General features: G+C 45.9%; 1 protein-coding gene across 1 annotated transcript in view; it reads left to right on the top strand.

Annotated features, from left to right (window-relative positions):
* The first annotated feature begins 343 nt into the window (after positions 1-343).
* Positions 344-21,995, top strand: part of GALNT2 (polypeptide N-acetylgalactosaminyltransferase 2) — a 186,632-nt gene continuing 164,980 nt past the window's right edge. The window contains exon 1 of the mRNA XM_065590500.1: positions 344-418. Coding sequence (XP_065446572.1) covers positions 359-418 — 60 coding nt within the window. The 5' untranslated portion in view covers positions 344-358. The remainder of the gene's footprint in view (positions 419-21,995) is intronic.

Genomic DNA, 21,995 nt, shown 5'->3' with positions numbered 1-21,995 from the left:
ATTGTGTGATGGTTGGGAAATGCAGAGGTGAACTTTCCACAACAGCCCTTGCGCCTCCTCTCCCCCACCCCTGTGTTCAACCTCTGGGAAGCATGTCTCCTCCCTGAAAACTAAGCCCCCATCATGTGTGAAGTCTTTTAAAACCAAGCTACTTTGGAACCACCCAAGCACAAAAGGGTATGGGAGCAATTTAGATCTGTCTCACCCCGCCTCTTGGGCAGGTGCAGGGGATGAAAACCTGGCAATTCTGGAGGAAGAGGGAAGCACTGCCTCTGCAGCATAGTTTCCTTTTCACCCCAGCTCTCTGGAAGCTCCCCAGCCAGTGCATGGAAGGAATCAAGCCAGTGTGGGACTGAAAATGGCTGCTCTCTGCAGCAGCTCCATCCTCTCCCCAAAGCCCTGTGGCACCTTAGCTGAGGTAATTTAATGCTGACTCTGGTCCAGATGTTGCCACCCTTTACTCACACTGAGTGGTACCTTGCTAGCATGAGCAGAACCATTTTACGCAGTAATAGAACTAGAGGAGAAAGGGTGGGAGAAACATGGCTGGCTGCCAGTGCACTCTTTCTGGTTGTCCTGCTATGTGATTTGAAGACTCTTAAGGGAGAGAACACGGAGCTGGTAACATAAAGTTCATAGTCTATAAAACAACCCTTTGGAGCTACCTAGCAATAATTGTAACACAAATGGCATTAAGGTTTTGTTCGACCCCTTATTTGTTTGGCTCAAATGCCCCTAAGATTTGCAGTGCATCTGCCTGTTTGTTGAAAGTATCCGAATGTAATTGGTAAATGGTTTCCAGATGCTGTTTGTGTTTTTATTGCTTTTTCTGACGGGTGATATTTTTTCCATAGATGGGATAGCCCTTAGTTTGGCAAACTCTTGGTCAGTGGGGAGAATCTGGGGTCTTTTCCAGTTCAGCTGCGATTGTGATCTAGCTGCTAACAGCAAAGACTTCGGAAGCTTTTTAAATGGGTCTAATGGTTTTACATTGTGTGCACCTAGAAAAGCATGTGACCCTTTTAGCTCTGTTGGTGTGTTAATCATTTCATGCAATGAGGAACTGCAGTCTAGTTGCTAGACTAGACAGTGGAGTGTAGATTAGAACACTTCTATGATTAGAACAGAATTTGGTTCCCTGCCATTGGATGCTTGTGCTGCCAGTGTCACCAACATATACAGTGATCCCTGCACAAATGCTCAGAGCATGGAATTGGAGGCTATTATTGTTACTTTATAAATCAAAACAAATAAATATTAGATCATCTCCTGTTTTAAGGCACTGTCCAAAAGTTACTCCAAACATATGGAGTACAATTCTGCTCCATCTATTATAATAATTAATTAATACCTAGCTCTTATATAGCATTTTTCAACTATAGAGCTCAAAGTATTTTACAAAAAAGGTAAGAATAATTATTTTCATTTTACAAATGGGGAAACTGAGGCACTGGGAGACAGGGTGGCTTGCTCAAGCTCACCCAACAATCTAGTAGGATAGCTGGGAATAGAACCCAGTCCTATGCTTTATCCACTAAGCCGTCCCACCCACTCTATTAATTAATCAACCAATTTTTGTTGGTCTCTTGAGTGGTCACTGAAGACAGATGTCATTGTACTTGTTCTTTCTGTTTCAGAGGGTTCTTAAGTTTTAGAAAAGCATTAGCATTCTCCCACTCCGTCCCTCAGAAAATGTTTGTAGCTCAATGGATTTCAGTGGAATTAGAATGCATCTTTATTCTTCCTTCTAGCCTCCCACACTTGTCCTTATTAATAGTGTTTGAATGCTGGAATTTAGGCACCAAAAATTTGCTATTTATTTTTCACAAACCTGGTGGTTGCCAGCCAGAAGAAGGAGTATTAAGAAAGGCATTTGGTTAGAGTAACACGGCATGTGCTTGGCTGTGGTTTTAAAACACGCATGGGTGTTGCCCCATTGAATTCAATAGGACTACTTGGGTAAGTACTAGTCAATGTGCATGAGGATTCCAGAACTAGCTCTGAGGAAGCAGGTGAGAAAAAAACACCAGTGAACTGAGTTGCACTAGAATTACTTTTTATTTTTTAAATAAAAATATTCCAACCCATATACATAGTTTAAACCCAAACCTTTTGGGGATTCCAGTGCCCTTTGAAATGGCACTGAGGAGTAATTCCAAACTAGCTCAGCCTTTTCTTTCAATCCATAATTCATCATCCACACTTGTTGCTCATTCATTGCAGCCCAGAACAAAGAGTCGCACAAGAGGCATAAAGAAATCAAACCAATAAAAATGGGGCAAGATAAAAAGAAAAAGTCGCAAACCACAAGGGTATCGGAGAAGAGAAATAATTTCATTCAAAAGGCTCCTTGGCACCAGCATCAGAAACTTGCACGAGATGTATCCCCATTTTTTAACAAAACCCACAATGGGCCTACTCCTGAGCTGTGCTGCTAAGCAATTGATTCCAGTGGGAATTGTGGGCGGTGAGCACCTCACTGGATCAGGCACAAAAGGCGCTTAATTTACAGTATCACTGAATGAATGTTGAAGAATAATAATAAATGAGGGCACTCCATTCCACATTTAAACATCTTAACTGACACTAATTCTGCATGTTCAAATATCCGCGTTGGGCACCCACGTGCTGATATTAATGCCCAAACACAGGATGTGCACCATAATTTAGGTTCTGTAATTTGAAAATTGGGCTCCTAGTATTGGAGAGGGAAGTTCTTCATAATTGCATGAGGCCAGGATTGAATGAATTGAACAATCCAGGCCCAGTGTCAGAAAGACATCCGCAAAGGACTGTTCTCAAGTATCTCACACCTTCAAAAGTAGTTTGAGAACCTACATTGTTGATCAGTCCAGGTCAAGTTTAGACATTATCCATCCCACATGGTCTTACATCATTCAGCAATGATTCAGACCAGCCCATTTAAGGAGAGGCATCAACTGACTCCAGTCCTCCACTAAACACTAGAACAGTAGCTGAAATGCAGGTGCAGGCCTGGAGGATGGGATTGCAAAACAGAGGGAGTGTAAACGGGGGCATCCGCCAGGCTCTGAGAATGATGTAGAGGATTCCTGAGGGGGAGAACAAACTCCCCTCTCCGACTCCTGCTCCCCACCCCCATATGTCTTTCGGCTGCTGCACTCACCAAATTGAATGCCACGTTAATCTGGGATTGCTTGAAGATGAGTCCATCTGGAATGAATCCAAATAGGGAGCTTTGCAGATTGCAACCTGTAATCTGTCTTTAACTTTGAAACCATCAGGCTCTGAAACTTGTAATTTAGAATAGGCTCCCTGCAGATGTAGTAAAGTACCATCAGCTTTGGATCAAAGAACGAACAGCTTGGGCGCATACATGAGAGAGGACAGGTGTAGACACAGTCAGCCAAGAAAGCCACCCAAGAGCATAAATGCATTGAAGTCAGTGGGGAATTTTACCATTTGCTTCAGTGGGAGCAGGAGCAGGCTGACTTGTTGGAACAACAGATCAAGAGGATATAAAAAAATGCTTGTACTGGTGATTGCATTATGATTTGAATATTGTCCTTTCAGAGCTGCCTGTGGGTACATCTACACTACTGACTGTTCACATGTCCATACACTGATTGTGCCATAATCCCCCTATTGGCCATAGTTAAACCCCAGAAGCACGTGCCAAAGGTAAGTAGAGGGCGAGTAAGCTAGCACACCTGTGGGGTGTGTGTGTGGGGGGTAAGTACATGCCTGAGGCTATGGCTACACTTAAAATGCTACAGCAGTGCAGCTGTGCTGCCTTAGCACTTCAGTGTAGACACTCACTATAGCAATGGGAGGGGTTCTCCCGTTGTAATGAATCCACCTCCCCAAGAGATGGTAGCTAGGCCGATGAAAGAGTTCTTCCATCGAGCTAGCGCTGTCTTCACTGGGGGTTAGGTCAGTATAGTTTGTCTTTCAGGGGGTGTGAATTTGGGGTAGACCAGGTTGTGGCACAAGCCCGTTCCGATGCCAGTTTGCAGAGTGAACGGGGATACGGGGTATGTACCAGGCCTTGAGTTTCATTAGTCCTCCACCCCCCCATTCCCACAACACACTGAATTCTTTTTTTTCCTGACTCTGACCCTGACACAGTCGCGGTCCCTGTCCCCCTGCACACTGGTAGAAGCAATGCTGCACCGACTGACCACAGCAGAGCAGCATTCTGCTGCACCTCTTACAGGTGAAAATGGATCCACTGCTCAGAGCAGCTTTTTTGTCCACTGGGGATACCTGGATGCTGATCAATGTGTGGGGGGAAGTACACCGTCCTCAGACATTCAGCTGGAGCAGCAGGAACACTCACCTGTACCCAGAAGTTTCACAGAGGCTGGAGCAGGCGAGTGTTGAGCGGGCTCTGTCTCAGTGCTGGGAACGCATGAAGCACTTGAGGCTCCCTTACAGGAAAGCCAAAGACTCTAACAGTCAGTCCTGGAGGGCTCATTGTATATACCCCTTCTATGAAGAGCTGGACCGGGTACTGTCAAGAGCCCCTAGTCCTGAGCCTGAAGGGGCTCACAGTCCCCTCCTTGGCCCCACCTACCTCATTGTCCACGAGAGCGCTGATGAGAACCAGGGTGAGGAGGAAGTAGGGTCCGTGGGATGCCCCAGAAGACTTGGAGCATGTGGTTCTGCATCTGTACCCAGAGGGCCAGCTTGAAGAAACCTCCCGTGATGCAACTGAGGAGGATCCTGAGCTGTGTCAGGAGCCAGAATGGCTCCATTACAATGGACCCCCCCACCCTCCCCACTGATGTGCCCTCTTACTCTAGTGCTACATTCCTGATTTTAGTATCAAGAGCACCTGAAGTACCATGCTGACTTTTCCTCCTTGGACGCTATGCCATGCATTGCTATGTCTCTGGGTCTTTGAACTGCAGTGATGCCTCATCCCCCTACTGAACTCCTCCAACATTCCCTCCACCCCCCTCCAGCCCCAACTCTGGTCCACCTCAAAACGGGCCTCAAGCCAGACAGAGTTCTAAATCAATCATTTTTACTGATTTCTGATGATCCACAAGTATGCAGTTGGCTCCTCAAGCTATTTTTTCAAACACTTTATAAAGGAAAAAATCAGCATGCCCAGGGCCGACTCCTGGCACCAGCGCAGCAAGCAGGTGCTTGGGGCAGCCAATGGAAAGGGGTAGCACATCCGGCTCTTCGGCAGCAATTCGGTGGCGGGGCCAAATTGCCGCCGAAGAATGAAGTGGCGGTGGTAGAGCTGCCGCTGATCGCGCCTTTTTTTTTTTTTCCCCTGCCACTTGGGGTGGCAGAAACACTGGAGCCGGCCTTGCTACCCCAGTTTCTGTGCAATTCTCAACCAGCCAGCAGTCAGGCAGCAATGGTTCTGGAGCTGTGTGGATTGGTCGTCGAGATTTGGAAAGGTCCTGGTTGGGGAAGGATATAGAAAATTTTACATTTGGTTGTCTAAGGAAAAGTTAGTCACAGCAGTCTTTACAGCCTCTGTCCCTGGTATCTGCCCTTTCCTGGCAGAGAGCCAAGCTGCACAAGCTTGAAGGAAAGGGGGTGGGAGAAGGATGCTGTCTGGCAGTTGGATGGAAATAGTGCAGTTTCCTTTTCCAGTTGTCTGAGAGGATGAGTTGTGGTTCTAAACTGACTCTTCAGTAAACCCAGTGAAATAGCAGGGTGTCTCTTTCCCTGTCTATTTCACTGTTAGGCAGGCACAAAGCCAGGATTTCACAGAAACTCCAGCTGGTTCTGCAGGTTCACCAGCAATGCAGATCTGCTTGGTCCACCTTCATAGCAGACCAGGCCCCTCCATTCAGCAATATGTAGAGGGATTCCATTCTGGTACTTGAAAACCCCTATGTTTGTCTAATGTTGGCCAGCCTTAAGGGAAAAAACTGTACCCTGGTAATGTAGCCCTGGGAAGGAATTATTCCACCTTTCTCCAATCCTGTTGAGACAATGTGAACATTTTAAATGGTTAAAAACACTAGTACTGTTTTCTTACCGTTATTAGCCTCTGCTTCTTCCTTGTGGGTTGCAAAATTTGTCTGAGAGCAGCAAGGGCAATGAGACAGGTACATTCCTAGAACGCTGAAAAGTATCAAAATTGTGGCCTTCTACAGCAAATGTATGTTATGTGGGGGGATTTCTCAGCTTGTTCCAATGGCCAAAAATATAGTGCTACTCTTCTCTTTGAATTGGCAAGACCTTTGGCTCCCAAGAGCAAACCATTCCACCATGTAGGAGCAACACCCCAGAGACAGCAGAGGTAGATGGAGAAAGACCATGGAGGAGCTGCTCATAGGGATAGACGAGAGAAATCAGGAGCAATTTGAATTCCCCAGGGCACGAGAGGATCAGGCTCTTCAGCTGGAGGAGACACTTATGCACCAGTTCAGAGACATGGAGACATACCATAGAGAATGGGAGCACTCCCTAATGGAGAGGCTCATTGAAATGGTGGCCAAAAAGAGTATGGTTTCTGCCTGCTGCTGACACCCCAGAACCAGCCCGTTAGATGCCGCCTCCTCCTCTTCCTCTGGTTGTCACCAAGGGTGCTGCCAAGCCAGAGGATCCTATCACAGTGGCTCCCCCAGCTTACCAGGAGGAGAATGCTGGTCCTCCAGGAGTCCTGGAACACCACCACATACCAACCCCCGAAACCTGTCACAGGAGACCTCCCCAGTTCTCACTCACCGTCACTGTCCCCCATCGCTCACTCGTTCTGATAAGGAGGTCGGCATAAAGACATTAAGCTGTGGGCAATGTTCTCACTTGTGACTGGTTACTTTGGTAACAATATGTTGTAGTTCTGATTTCAAAATCTTTCCATCTTCTAATGCATACTCATCATAATTATGCATTGCTTACTGTGTGCTAGTCCTCCTTCCTAACGATGAACTGAATTTTTCATTCTTAAGTGGGACTCAAGCTTCCTACCTCATGTAATGGAGTGTTGGGTAAAAACTGGGTGCCATCTTAGTGCAGTGCAAATATTTTTGAGTCTCCTCCGAAATATCTTAAGTCATGTGGATACACGGGAGGGATGGAGAAAGGGCAGTGTATGGTGGTATATGCTTTAAAAAGCACTACTATTTTTCTCCGTAGCAGATGTCTAAAACACAGAGGTTGATCAATGGCTTAAGGATTTTATTACAAGTGTTGAAAATCAAAACCCAAAAACAATAGGAAAGGAAGAGGGAACACAGAGGTAATAATGTCAGCCAATCCCCCACTCCTGGGAAACCTTAAGGCCTGGTCTACAGTACAAAGTTAGATCAACATTAGCTGCCTTGAATTGACCTAGTTGTGCAGATCTACACATAAAGTTGTGTCCCACTGATGTAAATACCCTGTTACGCTGACATAGTAACATCCCCTCTCCAAGTGGCATTGAGCCATGGTCCATGTACATAGGTCAATCCCGCATGAGTATAGACACTGTGTTACCTATGTTGACCCTAACAGTCCTCCAGCCGCTGTCCCACAATGCCAGACACTGGCCACGCTGGTCACAATTGTGAATTCCACTGCCATGGGGAAACATAGACCAGAAGGCCCCCTGCACCCGCCTTTAAACCCCCATGAATGTTTGAAATGTCTTTTCATGATTGTCCAGCTGAGCAAGCACCCCTAGCAGCTCTCCATTGTTGTGCGCAGCTGCCCAGCAGATCTTGCTGGCTACACGCTCCAGACGCGCTCCTTCTTGGAGTAGATAGAAGATATTGGATGCCTGGGTCTCTGGGGAGAAGAGGCTGTGCAGGTACAGGTACAGACCAGCTGTAGAAATGGAAAAATCATGGAGCAGGTCCTCAAGAAATCCATTTTGAAGCACTTGGAGGAGAGGAAGCCAATCAGAAACAGTCAACATGGATTCACCAAGGGCAAGTCATGCCTGACCAACTTGATGGCCTTCTGTGATGAGATAACTGGCTCTGTGGATATGGGGAAAGCGATGGACGTGATACACCTTGACTTTAGCAAAACTTTGATACGGTCTTCCACAGTATTCTTGCCAGCAAGTTAAAGAAGTATGGATTGGATGAATGGACTATAAGGTGGACAGAAAGCTGGCTAGATTGTCGGACTCAACGGGTAGTGATTAATGGCTTGATGTCTAGTTGGCAGCCAGTATCAAGTGGAGTGCCCAGGGGTCAGTCAGAAGATTGCACCCTCAGCAAGTTTGCGGATGACAATAAGCTAGGGGGAGAGGTAGATACGCTGGAGGGTAAGGATAGGGTCCAGAGTGACCTAGAAAAATTGGAGGATTGCGCCAAAAGAAATCTGATGAGGTTCAACAAGGACAAGTGCAGAGTCCTACACTTAGGACGGAAGAATCCCATGCACCGCTACAGGCTGGGGACCAACTGGCTAAGCGGCAATTCTGCAGAAAAGGACCTGGGGATTACAGTGGATGAGAAGCTGGATATGAGTCAACAGTGTGCCCTTGTTGCCAAGAAGGCTAACGGCATATTGGGCTGCATTAGTAGGAGCATTGCCAGCAGATTGAGGGAAGTGATTATTCCCCTCTATTCGGCACTGCTGAGGCCACAGCTAGAGTATTGCGTCCAGTTGCGTCCAGTTTTGGGCCCCTCACTACAGAAAGAATGTGGACAAATTGGAGAGCGTCCAGCAGAGGCCAACAAAAATGATTAGGGGTCTGGGGCACATGACTTATGAGGAGAGGCTGAGGGAACTGGGCTTATTTAGTCTGCAGAAGAGAAGGGTGTGTGTGTGGGGGGGGGATTTTGATAGCAGCCCTCAACTACCTGAAGGGGGGTTCCAAAGAGGATGGAGCTAGGCTGTTCTCAGTGGTGGCAGATGACAGAACAAGGAGCAATGGTCTCAAGTTGCAGTGGGGGAGGTCTAGGTTGGATATTAGGAAAAACTATTTCACTAGGAGGGTGGTGCAGCACTGGAATGAGTTATGTAGGGAGGTGGTGGAATCTCCATCCTTAGAGGTTTTTAAGGCCCATCTTGACAAAGCCCTGGCTGGGATGATTTAATTCGGGTTAGTCCTGCTTTGAGCAGGGGGTTGGTTGGACTAGATGATCTCCTGAGGTCTCTTCCAATCCTAATCTTCTATGATTCTATGTGGACATGTATGAGCAGATTGCTTGGGGGATGCAGGAGAAGGGGTATGAGAGGGACCAGCAGCAGTGCCATGTGAAAGCCAAGGAACTGTGGCAGGCACACTAGAACACCAGGAAAGCCAACAACTGTTTGGGTGTAGAGCTGTAGACTTGCCACTTTTACAAAGAGTTGCATGCCATATTTGGCAGAAACCCCACCATCAACTTTGAGGAGTCTGAGTCAGAGGCCCCGTCATGAACAGTACGTGGAAGAGGAGAAGGAGTATGGGGGACAGGCAATGGAGTTTCCAGTTGAGCTGCAAGCCAGGGCCTGTTTTCGACTCTACCATAGTCTGGGCCAATCCTTGCAGTTGAGCACAAGTGAGCCTAAAGCTAGGGAAGGAACCTTGGGTAAGCGTGTAAATAAATTTCCCATTACAGTAATAGCACCTGCAACTTATCAATACACAGCAATCGAATTTTCATTAATTTACTCATATTAGAAGAGGTAGTACTACAACAAAGAGTATCTGCTTTTCATTGCCCTCTAGAGCTAGGCAGGGGGGCCATGAGGAACAGTTTGTTTATGCACAAGGGATGTCCCTGGAATCTTCCTGAGAGATCTCGATGAAACTTCCATGGATGTACTCTGCAATCCCTGGCTGAAGGTTTCTAGGGATAGCAGTCTTATTTCTTCTTCTTTGGTAGGACACTTTCTCAAGTCATTGAGTGATAACTTCAGCAGGCACCATTGCCTTAAATGGGCTAGCAGCATAAAGGCCCGGGTGACTTCAGGCCTGTGCGCTCTTGCCTTTGTTACCCTCAGGAGTGAGATATCAGCTAAAACCACCGCCTCCTGTGGAAAATGGTACTACTATTCCCGGCAACTGCCCTATATTCATAGTTTCATACAACCGAGCAATTCCGTCCTCATTTCCCTCACCCCTGGAGGGTCATTCTCACCATGACTGGTGGTGTCAGTGGTGCCATGAACAAGCACTCCGAAGCAGAAGTGCCAATGAGCATGTCTTGTTTACCAATTTAGGGGAGCAATGGGGGTGGGGGTTGATGAATCTAAGTTTCGCTTTCTGTACATACTATACTGACAATGGTACTTCTGTGTGTTTTATCTGTGGCTGTGGCTGTTGCAGCCTTCAGGTGTACCCCCCACCCCAGCCATACACACACACACTACTGAAACAACTGACCCAGATAAGGAGGAGAAAAGGAGGATGTAGAAGGACATGTTCTGTGAGATCCTGCAAGGTCATGCTGCATCATGCCATGAACAGAGGGCCTGGAGGGTGAATATTACAGACTGGATAGAGAAAGGCTCGGGAGAGAGAGATGCATCAAGACATAACGGACTTTCTCCCTCAGCAAATGAAGATGCTGCAGACACCTGTGGACATCCAGGTTCAACAAACGTGGGCTCAACTCCCATTGTGGTCTGTGGAGAACTGCATCATCGTGCATCCCTACACCCCCTCCCTCCTCAGCATCTCTCATAGCCACTGGGCCAGCATGCCTATATCTACCACTCCACACTGGGGGAAAATTATGGACAACCACAGCTTCATATACATGGACCTGTGAGAGCCATAGTTGATGTATGTGTAGCTACAAAGGACATCAATGTTCCTTCCTCTGATTTATTTATTAAGGTTCCTAAATTTTTTTAATCTAAAATGTATGTACTATTATGTTCTTCAGAATGTTTGTTAGGTGCTGTTTCCATAACTGAATACAATTTTTATTTTGAAAGTGATTCATCTCTATTAGTTTACAACACATGGTATGTAATGCCTGCTGGCAGTGAAAGTAATGCTCTTGTACACTCGCTACTCATCAGATCAGTGGCAAACAGTGCGGTCATCATAAATGTACAGCAAGCAATCCAACATTGTTAGCTGCACTGGCAGTGATATATGCACAGATGTGCACCAACCAGCACACAGTTCCTAAGTCCTCAAACTGCAGCACCAGGTTGAGCATAGTACACCACAGCGCATTGCTGTAGCTTGCTGTTAAAGTGCTCTTTCAAAACCTTCCTGAGCTGTACAGCTCCTCATTGAGCTCATCTGATAACCCTTGTGTCTGGCTGTTCAAACTCAGCAGACAGCAGCTCCTCCACCACCCTTCAGCACTATGGCAAACTTCCCCCCCCCCCTTTGCTTCACAGATATTATGCAGGATGCAACAGGCAGCTATAATAAATGGGATATTTTCCACACTGACATCCAATCTAGTGAGTAAACAATGCCAGTGCCCTTTCAATCTACCAAAAGCACATTCAGCTGAGCACCTGCTGAGTCTGCAGCTGAATCTTTCCTTGGTGCTGTTGAGGTGGCCGGTAGGGTTGCCAATTTTGGTTGAACGTTTTCCTGGAGGTGTCCAAAACAATGTGATCCCATAATACTGTGCCAATTCTTCTGCACCCGAAGCAACGGTCAACAAAAGAGCATCCTGTGACAATACTGATATTCACCATAGCTGTACAGTGTGAGCTGAATGAATTGTCATTGACCTTCAAGGTCAACTGTCTTTGATGTGTCATAAAATGCTGCCCAACTTCCATCTAGTATCTCGCTGAATGCCCACTCCACCGCATAATCATGTGTCCTGCAATAAGGAACAGGAGCAGAACCACACCATCATCCAATTGCTCCATGTCTTCCACACAATTTTGCAGAGAATAACAACAAGGGGGCAAATGTGTAAAGGTGGGCTTTATACACACTAAGCTAAATGCTGCCCTGATGCCCCAAACAACCCCACATAGTAAACAAGTTCAACTACCCGTCCTCATTTTTGAGACTCTGCTGATCTCTGAGGCAAAGAGATAAAGGCCTCAATATAAGAAGATACTTAAGCATATGTCTAACTTTGAGTACCTGAGTGATCCCATTGATCTCATGTTGTCAACATTAGGCTCATGTTTAAGTACATTGCTGAATCGGGGCCTAAGGTCCCCCAGTCCATCAAAGCACTTAAGCTGAATCTTAACTTTCAGCATGAGTAGTTCTACTGACTTCAATGAAACTAATGTGCTTAGCTGGATCAGCCCCCGAAGTGAGCTACCACAGGCTGCCGTGGCATAGTCAAGACTAGAAAGCAGGACTTCCCAGATACCAGCTTTATACTCAGCCAGCACTTCTCTCTCAACTGTGGTCAACTATTTATACCTCTGGGATGGGCAAAATTATCCTGGGAATCTCTCAGAAGCAGGCTTTTGCTCAGTATGTTGGCACTTCCAGTTCTGGTCTCAGCTAGAAATGAAAAAATAAAACAATCAGCCAAAGAATTCAGAACGTCAAAAAAGTTTTAGGGAAGGAGAGAGGTGTCTGAGAATTCTAAGGCTACATCTAGACTACAAACTAGGGCTGTGATTCCCGTCTCACACAGACATACTTGTGCTGGTTCTCATCTAACCTAGCACACTAAAAATAGTAGTGTATCTGGGCCTGCACAGGCAACGGCAGCAATGCTAAGTACATACTCACAGGGTTCAGATGGGTTTGTACTTGGCACGGCTAGCCCATGCCATCACTACCGCTGCCTGTGCTACCATGGCTACACTACTAATTTTAGTGCACTAGCTTGACGAGAGCTAGCACAAGTGTGTACACGTGAGCTGGGAATCACACCCCAGCTCATAGATGTAGTTTTAATTTGGGTCCAATCCTGCTCTCATTGAAGTCAATAGAAAAATATTCATTGACTTCTATTGGATCTCCATCAGGCCTTTTCCCCAAATTGAATCATGTCTCTTTCCTATAGCTAAAAAAAACCAAACAACCTGGCTTGTTCTCATTCATAATGGAGAGATCCATTGCAAACAACTGAATTTGGCAAATTTGCATGTAAATGTATAAAGACAATAAGGAGGTAAAGCCAACACATCGAACATAATTTAGTCGTTCATTTTGACCATTTTAATTACTTTTTCTTTTGTTGGTAATACAGACGCCATAATGTAGTAGGAGCCATTCTGTATTACATTTTCTAAGTATAATAAAATCTTAGCATTATGGCAACTCATCACAGTCCTTGTTTGCCATCAACTGCTTGCTGAGCACTGGGCAGACAGACCCAGCCAGTGTGAACATAAACATGTACGGTAATATTTGACAAAACCATTAGAAAGGAATGCTGGAAAAAGTTGAGTAAATTGTCTGGAATTTCATTTCCTTGAGCCCTTCCCAGGACTTTACAATTTGTTTATACAATAATAATACCAAGCACTTAGCTAGTACTGCATGTGCCAGATCCCCAGTTGGTGTAAAGTGGAACAGCTCCATTGATTTCAATAGAGCTAACCTAATTTACACCATTTGAGGACTTGGCCCTATATTTTCCAAGGGAAATTTACTAATGAAAAATACCAGTATGGTTCTAGTCAGCAGTGAGTTAAATTAGGATTTCCTCTGTGTTAGAGGGGAGAGAGAATGCAGAGTGTGCTTTCTCCCCTGGTGCACCCACACAGGGGACCGGCATAACCACTGTCTCTTACTGTTGTGGTGTGCAGGGTGACTCCTGCTAGCACTGCTTACAGCGCTGACTGATCCCAGCAAGGTCCCTGTAGGTCAGGCCATGATCTTACCTGTTGATAAAGTATATAGTCAATTGCTTGACCACACTTTGGTTTGTTATGAAACATACTCAAGAGACCAAATAACCAGCATCAGTCAGGTTTATTGCAATAACCCAACAAACATTCTATACAATACCTGTCTCTGGGAAGCCATCTCGTGCAGCGACGTTACATTTACCTTATGCAGAAAGTGTGCTCCCAAAGTTATATCCCTAAAGCCATCTTTTTACACCCTACCAGTTTACAAGTAAAAGGTACTGTGTATGTCCTTTGAAACTAGCTTTAAGCAATCAACGTTCTACCTTGTTTTTCTAGTACTGTGGTGTACCCCTTATCTCTTTGTTTTGAACACATGCACTTCAAGTACTAAAGGGCATGAAGCCATCTCCTAGGTTCATAGTAGAGTAGTACAATCATACATCTTGTCCTCTTCCTTTGGGACATTACGCTAGAGGCCTGGGAGAGTAACTCCCTTTCTGTTGCTATGGTAAAGCACTCATCTGTTCTGATCTTGACAGCTTCCCTATTTGCTCAAGCCAAAACTTACTTGAGTGAATGCAAGGGATTACGGGATACTTAGCATAAGTGAGCAGGGCTATATAAAAATCATAGGACAATTTAGGCTATATAATTGCTATAATATTTGTGCTTAATGCATACTAATATATATGTGGTCTGGGTAATACATATTATTCATATATGCATATATGCTAGCCAGCATATATTAGTCAACATAGCCATTCAGAAGGGGTATTAGTAGACAGGCTTTTTCTTTCCTTTAAGAAGATTGCAAAACATGTCTCCAAACAGATTTATCTATTTTCTTGGCATTAGAAACAACTAATGTGATTTTCCTCAAATTTTGTGAAAAGGAAAAAGAAAAAAAATCCTGAAGTCCCAACTGTATTTTTATTTCACCTTCCTCAGAGGAAATCTTCTAACAAGGGCTCAGTCTTGCACCTATTGAAGTCAGTGGCAAAAATCTTATTGTTTCAATGGGTGAAGGTTGGACTCTGAGCCAGGAGGAGTTGTGCCTAAGTAAAGACTTGAAGATTTGGACCTACATTCACTTCTGTGTTGAGAATTTGTTTAGCCAGTTTCTACCTGGAATCCATTTTAATGGCAGGGTCACATAAACTCTTGTAAAATGGACTTTACAATGGAAACTGGCATGAACCTTAGTTACAATGATGAAATAGCAACATCATTGGCTATAAATCTTGTCCGGGCTATTTTGTTTTCAGAAGCCTCAAAGTCTTCTGTAGAAAAGATGGTTCTCTATTCAGACAACTCAGGAAAGAACCTTAGCTCCAAATGTGGGGTCTGAGATAACAAGATGTGGGTAATGTGTACTTCTGTAATGTGACTGTTCAAAGGAAAGGAGCAATCTATTACTAAACAAGCACTGTAAAGGTAGCTGCCCTTTTGCTACAGAATAACAAGGAGACACTACCTGACCAAAATGTTTTTAAGGTAGATAATTCATGAACTAGTGTGGAAGAGATTTTTTAAATGCTTCACTGTGTTATGGCTACTGAGTCAAATTCTGTCCTTAGATTGTACTTGCGCAACCCCCTTGAAAATAATGGGGATAATGTAAACTTAGGGGCTGAAGTTGGTCCATCAACTCTACAGGAGGAGACAGTGGAAAAGTCGGAAATTCCAACTCAGATTCAGAAAGACAAGCAAGGAGGGTCAGTAACAAGATATTAAAGCCAATAAATTAACATCTCTGTATCTCTGTTTGCCTTTGGTTTGAAATAGGGATGAGACTTTACCGACAGGGATTTTACCAGGCTCAGTTAATGTTTGTTGAGGTGCTTTGTGATCCGGGATGGAATGTGCTAAATGCAAATGCTGGCCTTGATTTTGGTGGGCGTGTTTTCTGTGCAGCGGCTGCAAGATCAGTTTTAATCAGTATTATTAGAATTAGGCAACAATGCACTTCCATGTTGAGTTGCCTAACTCTCTGGCTGTGGTTTCAAGTTGAACATATGTTTTTAATTATGAAAATGATTAATTGGATCCAGGGGAATTGAATCACAGTGAGCTTTGTCATTCTATATCATGGAAAAAAACCTGTGATGCGGGAATGTTTGTGTGGTGTTTCTGATGCATCATTTTCTCCAGAGAGAGGGGTTTGGGGGGCTGCAGTGCAGCTGCCTGGGGAGCCCTCCAACTGCACTGATAATCAGCAGATCTCAGGGATACCTAAACAGAGCTAGTCCCTACATGCAGTTCCTTGGTGCCTCCCCTCTCTGGCAGCGCAGTATCACTCCGGAGCCCAGCTGCCACTCATGGCAGGTCATGGCTAAGGATAAGATTATGTCATGTAGGTCATGGAAGTCACGGATTCTATGACTTCCAAAGATCTCTGTGACATTTTCCGCTTCAGCCCCATGGCAGTGAGGCTGGAACTGTCAGGCGGCAGGGGCCCTAGAGCCCCAAGCTGCCATGGGCATCAGGGGGCCCCCACAGCTCTCAGCTGCCACAAACAGTGGGGGGACCCAGAGCTCCGATCCATCGCGGGTAATGAGGGGCTCCTGCAACTCCCCACCACTGGATCTGGAGCTCCCAGCTGCTGTGGATGGCGGGGGCCTGAGTAGCTCTCAGCTGCCGTGGGTGGCAGGAACCCAGAGCTCCAAGCCACAGAGCGGGGACTCCAGAGCTACCAGCCGCAGCGGCAGGAGGTGCTGGCCTCCCCCCATCCCACTTTCCCCCCGCAGCAGGACTCAGGCTCTAATCCTCACCTCAGCCCCATTTTGTCACCGTTATTTTTAGTAAAAGTCAGGGACAGGTCATGGGCTTCTGTGAATTTTTGTTATTTGCCCATGACCTGTCCCTGACTTTTACAAAAATAATCCTGACAAAATCTTAACCTTAGTCATGGCAGTCTATTATCCCTCTCTCTATGGGGCATGCAGTATGGAAAAGAAGACATACAGAAGTTGCTGCGGCTGTGAGCTGCACTACCTTGTGAAGGGATTTCCACTGAAAAATCCATGAATTGCAGAATGGACAGGGCCATATATAGCAACCACCTCCCATTGTCAGCTGGAGAGGCCTCCAAAACACACAGAGCCCCAGCTGCACAGTAGTTGCACTGAGGAACTTCCACCATCCTGAGTAGGCTCTGATCCTCCCCTTCCATGCTAACCAGCCAGATTTAACTCACATGTACATTATTTTCATCCTACCATATGTCTCAGTAGAGCGGACATTACAGCTCAGTATTTGGCAGAGGAAAAGTAACCCTGGCAGTTCCCTTCATTTCAGTAGTTTCACCTCTCTGCCAAACAAAGAAATCAGCAATGCACATACACCATATTTTTCTATCAGTTATGTCCTGGCCAAGTCCCTGTTGACATAATTCTGTGTCAGTAGGGTTGCCAACCCTCCTCGTTTCGCCAGGAGTCTCCCGGAATCAGGCCCTATCTCCCGGAGGCTACTGAAGCGAAACCAGGAGATTTTAGGTGGTAAAATTCTGGCGGCACAGGGGGCTAAGGCAGGCTCCCTGCCTGCCCTGGTCCCACGCCGCTCCTGAAAGCGGCCGGCACGTCCCTGTAGCCCCTGGGTGCGGGAGAGGGTCTCCGTGTGCTGCCCGCGCCCCGTGTGCCAACTCTGTAGCTCCCATTTGCTGGGAACTGCAGCCAATGGGAGCTGTGGGGACGGTGCTTGTGGGCACAGGCAGTGTGCGGAACCTCCTGCCCCGCCCCCACGGGCCAGACATGGCGGCCGCTTCTGGGAGCGGTGCGGGGCCAGGGCAGACAGGGAGCCTGACTTAGCCCTGCTGCGCCGGTGAGCGGGAATCACCCAAGGTAAGCGCCTCCTGGGTGGAGCCTGCATCCCGCACCCCAACCCCCTGCCCCAGCCTGGAGCCTCCTCCTGCACCCAAATTCCCTCCCAGAGCCTGCACTCCCCAACCCCCTGTCCCAGCTCTGAGCCTCCTCTAGCACCCAAACTCCCTCCCAGAGCTTGCACCCCACACCCTCTCCTGCACCCCAAACCCCTGCCCCAGGCTCAGCCCGGAGATCCCTCCACACTCCGAACCCCTCGGCCCGAGCCCAGAGCCTGCACGCACCCCAACCCCTTGCCCCAGCCGGGTAAAAGTGAGTGAGGGTGGGGGAGAGTGAACAATGGAGGGAGAGGGGATGGAGTGGGCGGGGCCTCAGAGAAGGGGTGGGGAAGGGGTGTGGCCTCAGGGAAAAGCCAGGGCTAGGGTGTTTGGGTTTGTGTGATTAGACAATTGGCAACCCTACATGTCAGCCACCCAAAATCTGATATTGCGTCATGGGAAGTGAGTCATTATTTACCTCATAGTGAAAAGAAAGATTCTGGGTAGAGGCAAAATTGTACAGGATGAATATATTTACTCAAGATTCAGGACTGTAATTGACTGGAAGTGCATCATTCATTTACAGGGGAAAAAATTGCTATAGCAGTGTAACTGCAGAGGCTTTTCTTATTCATATGTGTGCATATATGTCTGTATGTTTATATACATACATACATTTGTATGTGGGTGTTTTGTGTATATATATATATATATATATAATTTAAATTTTCAATTAACATGAGTTGTGTGGCTAAATTTCCTAGTTGGCTTTGAAAATCGCAGCACACACATATATACTTTAGTTTTCTTTTTTTGCTAGTCTGTGTACTCCATATATATAGTCACAATCAGTGGGTGAAACCACAAATGAGTTATGCAGACTATCTCACATAACTGCCAACTGCTATGCTGGTTATTATAATGTGGGCATTTGTACACTATAGTAATTGGACTGAGCCCATCAGCTTATTCCACATATTTCTGTAAGTAAATTTACTATCAGTAAACCACAAAAGGCACCTTAGTAAAAATAATCCAAGAAATGTTGGATTCTGTCAATATTTTCATGTGACCATAAGTGGGACTTGCACAAATAAAAAAATTACTTAGAAATAGTAAGTTTCCAAACTATAAAAATACTTTAAATTTAATCTGCACTTATTGCCTTTTTGCTTGTGGGAGGCAGAGTGAGGAGGCTCTGGAATCTTACCAATTTAATGATGGCATGTTAGCAAAAGAAATAGAATAGTCTCAGTACCGTTTTTCCTATGGATAAGCAACCAAGTACCAGTTGCTGTCAAAGTGTCAAAGAGTAACAATTTCTGGTAATTACTAAGCAGAGGGAGAGCCAGTGAACCTCTGTATTCCATACCAGTCCCTCAAGACATCCAGTTTTGCTGAAGAAGGGATTTTACAACCAGAACCTGTAGTTAAAGTCAGTTGGTCTGAAGAAATTAAATGTTTGTGACGCTGCCAGCACTTGACTGTAGCTACCTGCCGTGGGTGTTTGAAAAGACAGGGGGGAGAACCGCTCTGTGTGTGGGGAGAGGGGCCAGAGTCTGACAGTGGAGGAGCTGCTTTTGGGGGAAGTTTGGTGTCTCACATTAGAGGGAGCTGCTGCTTGTGAGAGACCTCAGTGTCCCAGACTGTGGGGAATTACTCTCTGTGGGATAGCTTATTGTCTTAAAATAGGATAAGCTGCTTTTTATGGGAGGCTTCAGTGTCTCAAACGGAGAAAGGAGCTGCTCTTTTCGGGGGGTGCTTTGGTGTGTCAAACTGGAGGACATGCTTTTCCTGGGGACAATCTAGGCCTTAATAGAGTCTCCTTCATTCCCACTCAGCCAGCCGCACATGACCCTGCTCCCCACAGTGGGCAGAAAAACCCAACCTCCCCCAGCCTCCCTATGTTTATTACAGCAGAGTCTGGTGGAACAGGCTACCCCATATTTGTCTTGTTTATTAGCATAAAGCAAATGGAGTACTCCAGCAGAGTGATTTGAAGTAGTTTGATATTAAACATACATTATTCCTGGAAGGTCTGTATGGTTTAAAACAAGCAGAAATAATCTGTAATAGATTACTCATCATCATTATTTCAGACCTACACTGGAATATAGTATTTATTTTCTCATTCCCGTGTCATCTTTTGTTGGCAATCATCCAATGTCCTCTATACATTTGCCAGAATGCTTATTGCTACTTTTGGCTGCCGTGGGCATAAAATTAATCTGATAGGTTGAAATTGCATTCCTTTTCTAACCAGAACTGTAAATCTTTAAATCCCTGAAGAATCCAGAGGAGAAAAACATTTCCAAAGCTACATCAGACTGTGAACGACTAGCACAAGTCAGACGTTCCACTCTCTTTTCAATGGATGGTTATACACAGTGATTGTATTGTATTGATCAGCTGGTGGCATCAGGAAGGAATTCCCCCCTTCCCCTAGCATATAGCAATGCCCAATTGACTTCATGTATTTTGGGAGATTTTTCAACTTCCGGTGACTCATCACATACTGGCCACAGCCAGAGCTAGGAAACCAAGCTAGATGGCTCAACAGCGACTTGTTCCAGTACAGCATGTCTTATGTTTATATTAGGTCAGACACCAGGGCTTACATGTGTGTTGGCAGTCTTTGGAAGTGAATAGCTGAAATGTCTGCTGAGAGCTAGTAGCTTCCAAATCCAAGATTCTGCTGTGCAGTATGCGTTACAGTTAATTCCAGACTTAGCCAGCTGGTGTTCACCTGTTTATCCATAGCCCTCAATTATTTATCCAAAACAAGTTGTACAGCTTTGTATTACTGCAGCTTGTTCTTGAGTTCCATACTCTTGCCCAAAAAAGTAATACAAATCCACAGCATAATCTCCCACATCAATTTCAAGTGACTGGAAATCCCTTGCTAGCCTTCATCGCAGTGCCACCAGACTCCTTGTTGTTTTTGTGATGAGGAAGGACATTCATAGGCTATGTCTACACTATCGCCTATGTGGGCAAAACTTATGCCACTCGGGGATGTGAATATTCCACCCTCTGAGTGACATAAATGATACCTACATAAGCACTTGTGTGCATAGCACTATGTTGGCGATAGAGCTTCTCCTGCCAATATAGCTTATGCTGCTCAGAGGATGGTTTTTTTATGCAAACGGAAGAGCTCTTGGTACAGATGCGCCGCTGCAGTGCTGTACGTGTAGACATGGCCATGGACACTGGATTTATGGCTTATTATAACAATCTGTAACCCACTAAGCCCCCTTTTTTGTCCTATGACTGCAGAGGAGTTAACTGGCCATTTCACCCTGAATGGTTCCTTACAATACGTGCTAACTACTTATGCTAAACAATCTGTTCCACCTTGTATTTAGCTGTGACACTCTGAGTGCCTTTCCCAGACCTAAAGAAGAGCTCTGTGTAAGCTTGAAAGCTTGTCTTTTTCACCAACAGAAGTTGGCCCAATAAAAGATACTAACTCACCCACCTTGTCTCATTCCTTGGCATAGGCATAGATACATAGAGATACATTTTGCTGTCATTTACACCCACATACACCCTTAATTTCCCACGATCCACACCCTCTACTCTCATCATTAATAAATGATGCACTGTAGCTGTAGACAAGTTTGGCACGTAGTCAGCAGGGCCGGCTCTAACTTTTTTGCCTCCCCAGGCAAAAAAGAAGAGCGCCGCCCTGCCGAAATCCCCGCCCCCCCAGTGCCACGATGCCTGAAGCCCCTGCCCCCCCTCTGAGCGCCGCGCCGCACCAAGCTCCCGCCCCCCCCGAGCGCTGCGCCGCCCGAAGCCACGCCCCCCCCAAGCGCCACGCTGCCGAGCCACAAAAAAATTAAATAAAAAACGGAGCGCCGCCCCGCTCCAAGATGCCGCCCCAAGCACGTGCTTGGTCGGCTGGTGCCTGGAGCCGGCCCTGGTAGTCAGACTGAAACGGTTGGGCTGTATGCTATAGGCAGAGGTGAAAGTAAGCCGGTCTGGTCCGGTACGGCGTACCGGCAAGAGCCAGTATGTCGTGCTGGACTGGACTGGCTTCCACGGTGGTGATTTAAAGGGCCCAGGGCTCTTCTAGTAGAGCTTACATAATAGCTCACTGTTTTGATGACTGGAGGAAGAAGACAGCTGGTTAGGGTCTGGTGGGCCCTGCTGATGTTTTCCTGGCTTTTAGAACAGAAGAGCTAATGAAAATAATGGTCTTATGAGTGGCTTCATTTTTGCCTTTTGTTATTATTACTAAAGCACATGGTATGCTTGGAGGCAACCTGACCAAAAAAGCAAGGGAGAAAAACTGAAAAGACTACAGAACCCCAGCAAAGAACATCCTGATCTGATCCAGGGAAACTCCAAGCTGCCAGGAAAATTGTTTTATTAAGGTAATGCACGAGAAAACTATTTCAATGGGATTAATTGCACCAACCCATATTACTCTCCAATAGGCCTAGAAGGATACCACCCTCCACAAAAAGACTAGACTAAGCAAATTTATGCCTTGAGAGATTAAAAC

Source organism: Chrysemys picta, chromosome 3 (genome assembly GCF_011386835.1).
Source record: "Chrysemys picta bellii isolate R12L10 chromosome 3, ASM1138683v2, whole genome shotgun sequence".
NCBI classification, from domain to species: Eukaryota; Metazoa; Chordata; order Testudines; family Emydidae; genus Chrysemys; species Chrysemys picta.
Note: the sequence above shows the minus strand (reverse complement) of the source record. Positions and strands in the feature narration are given on the sequence as shown.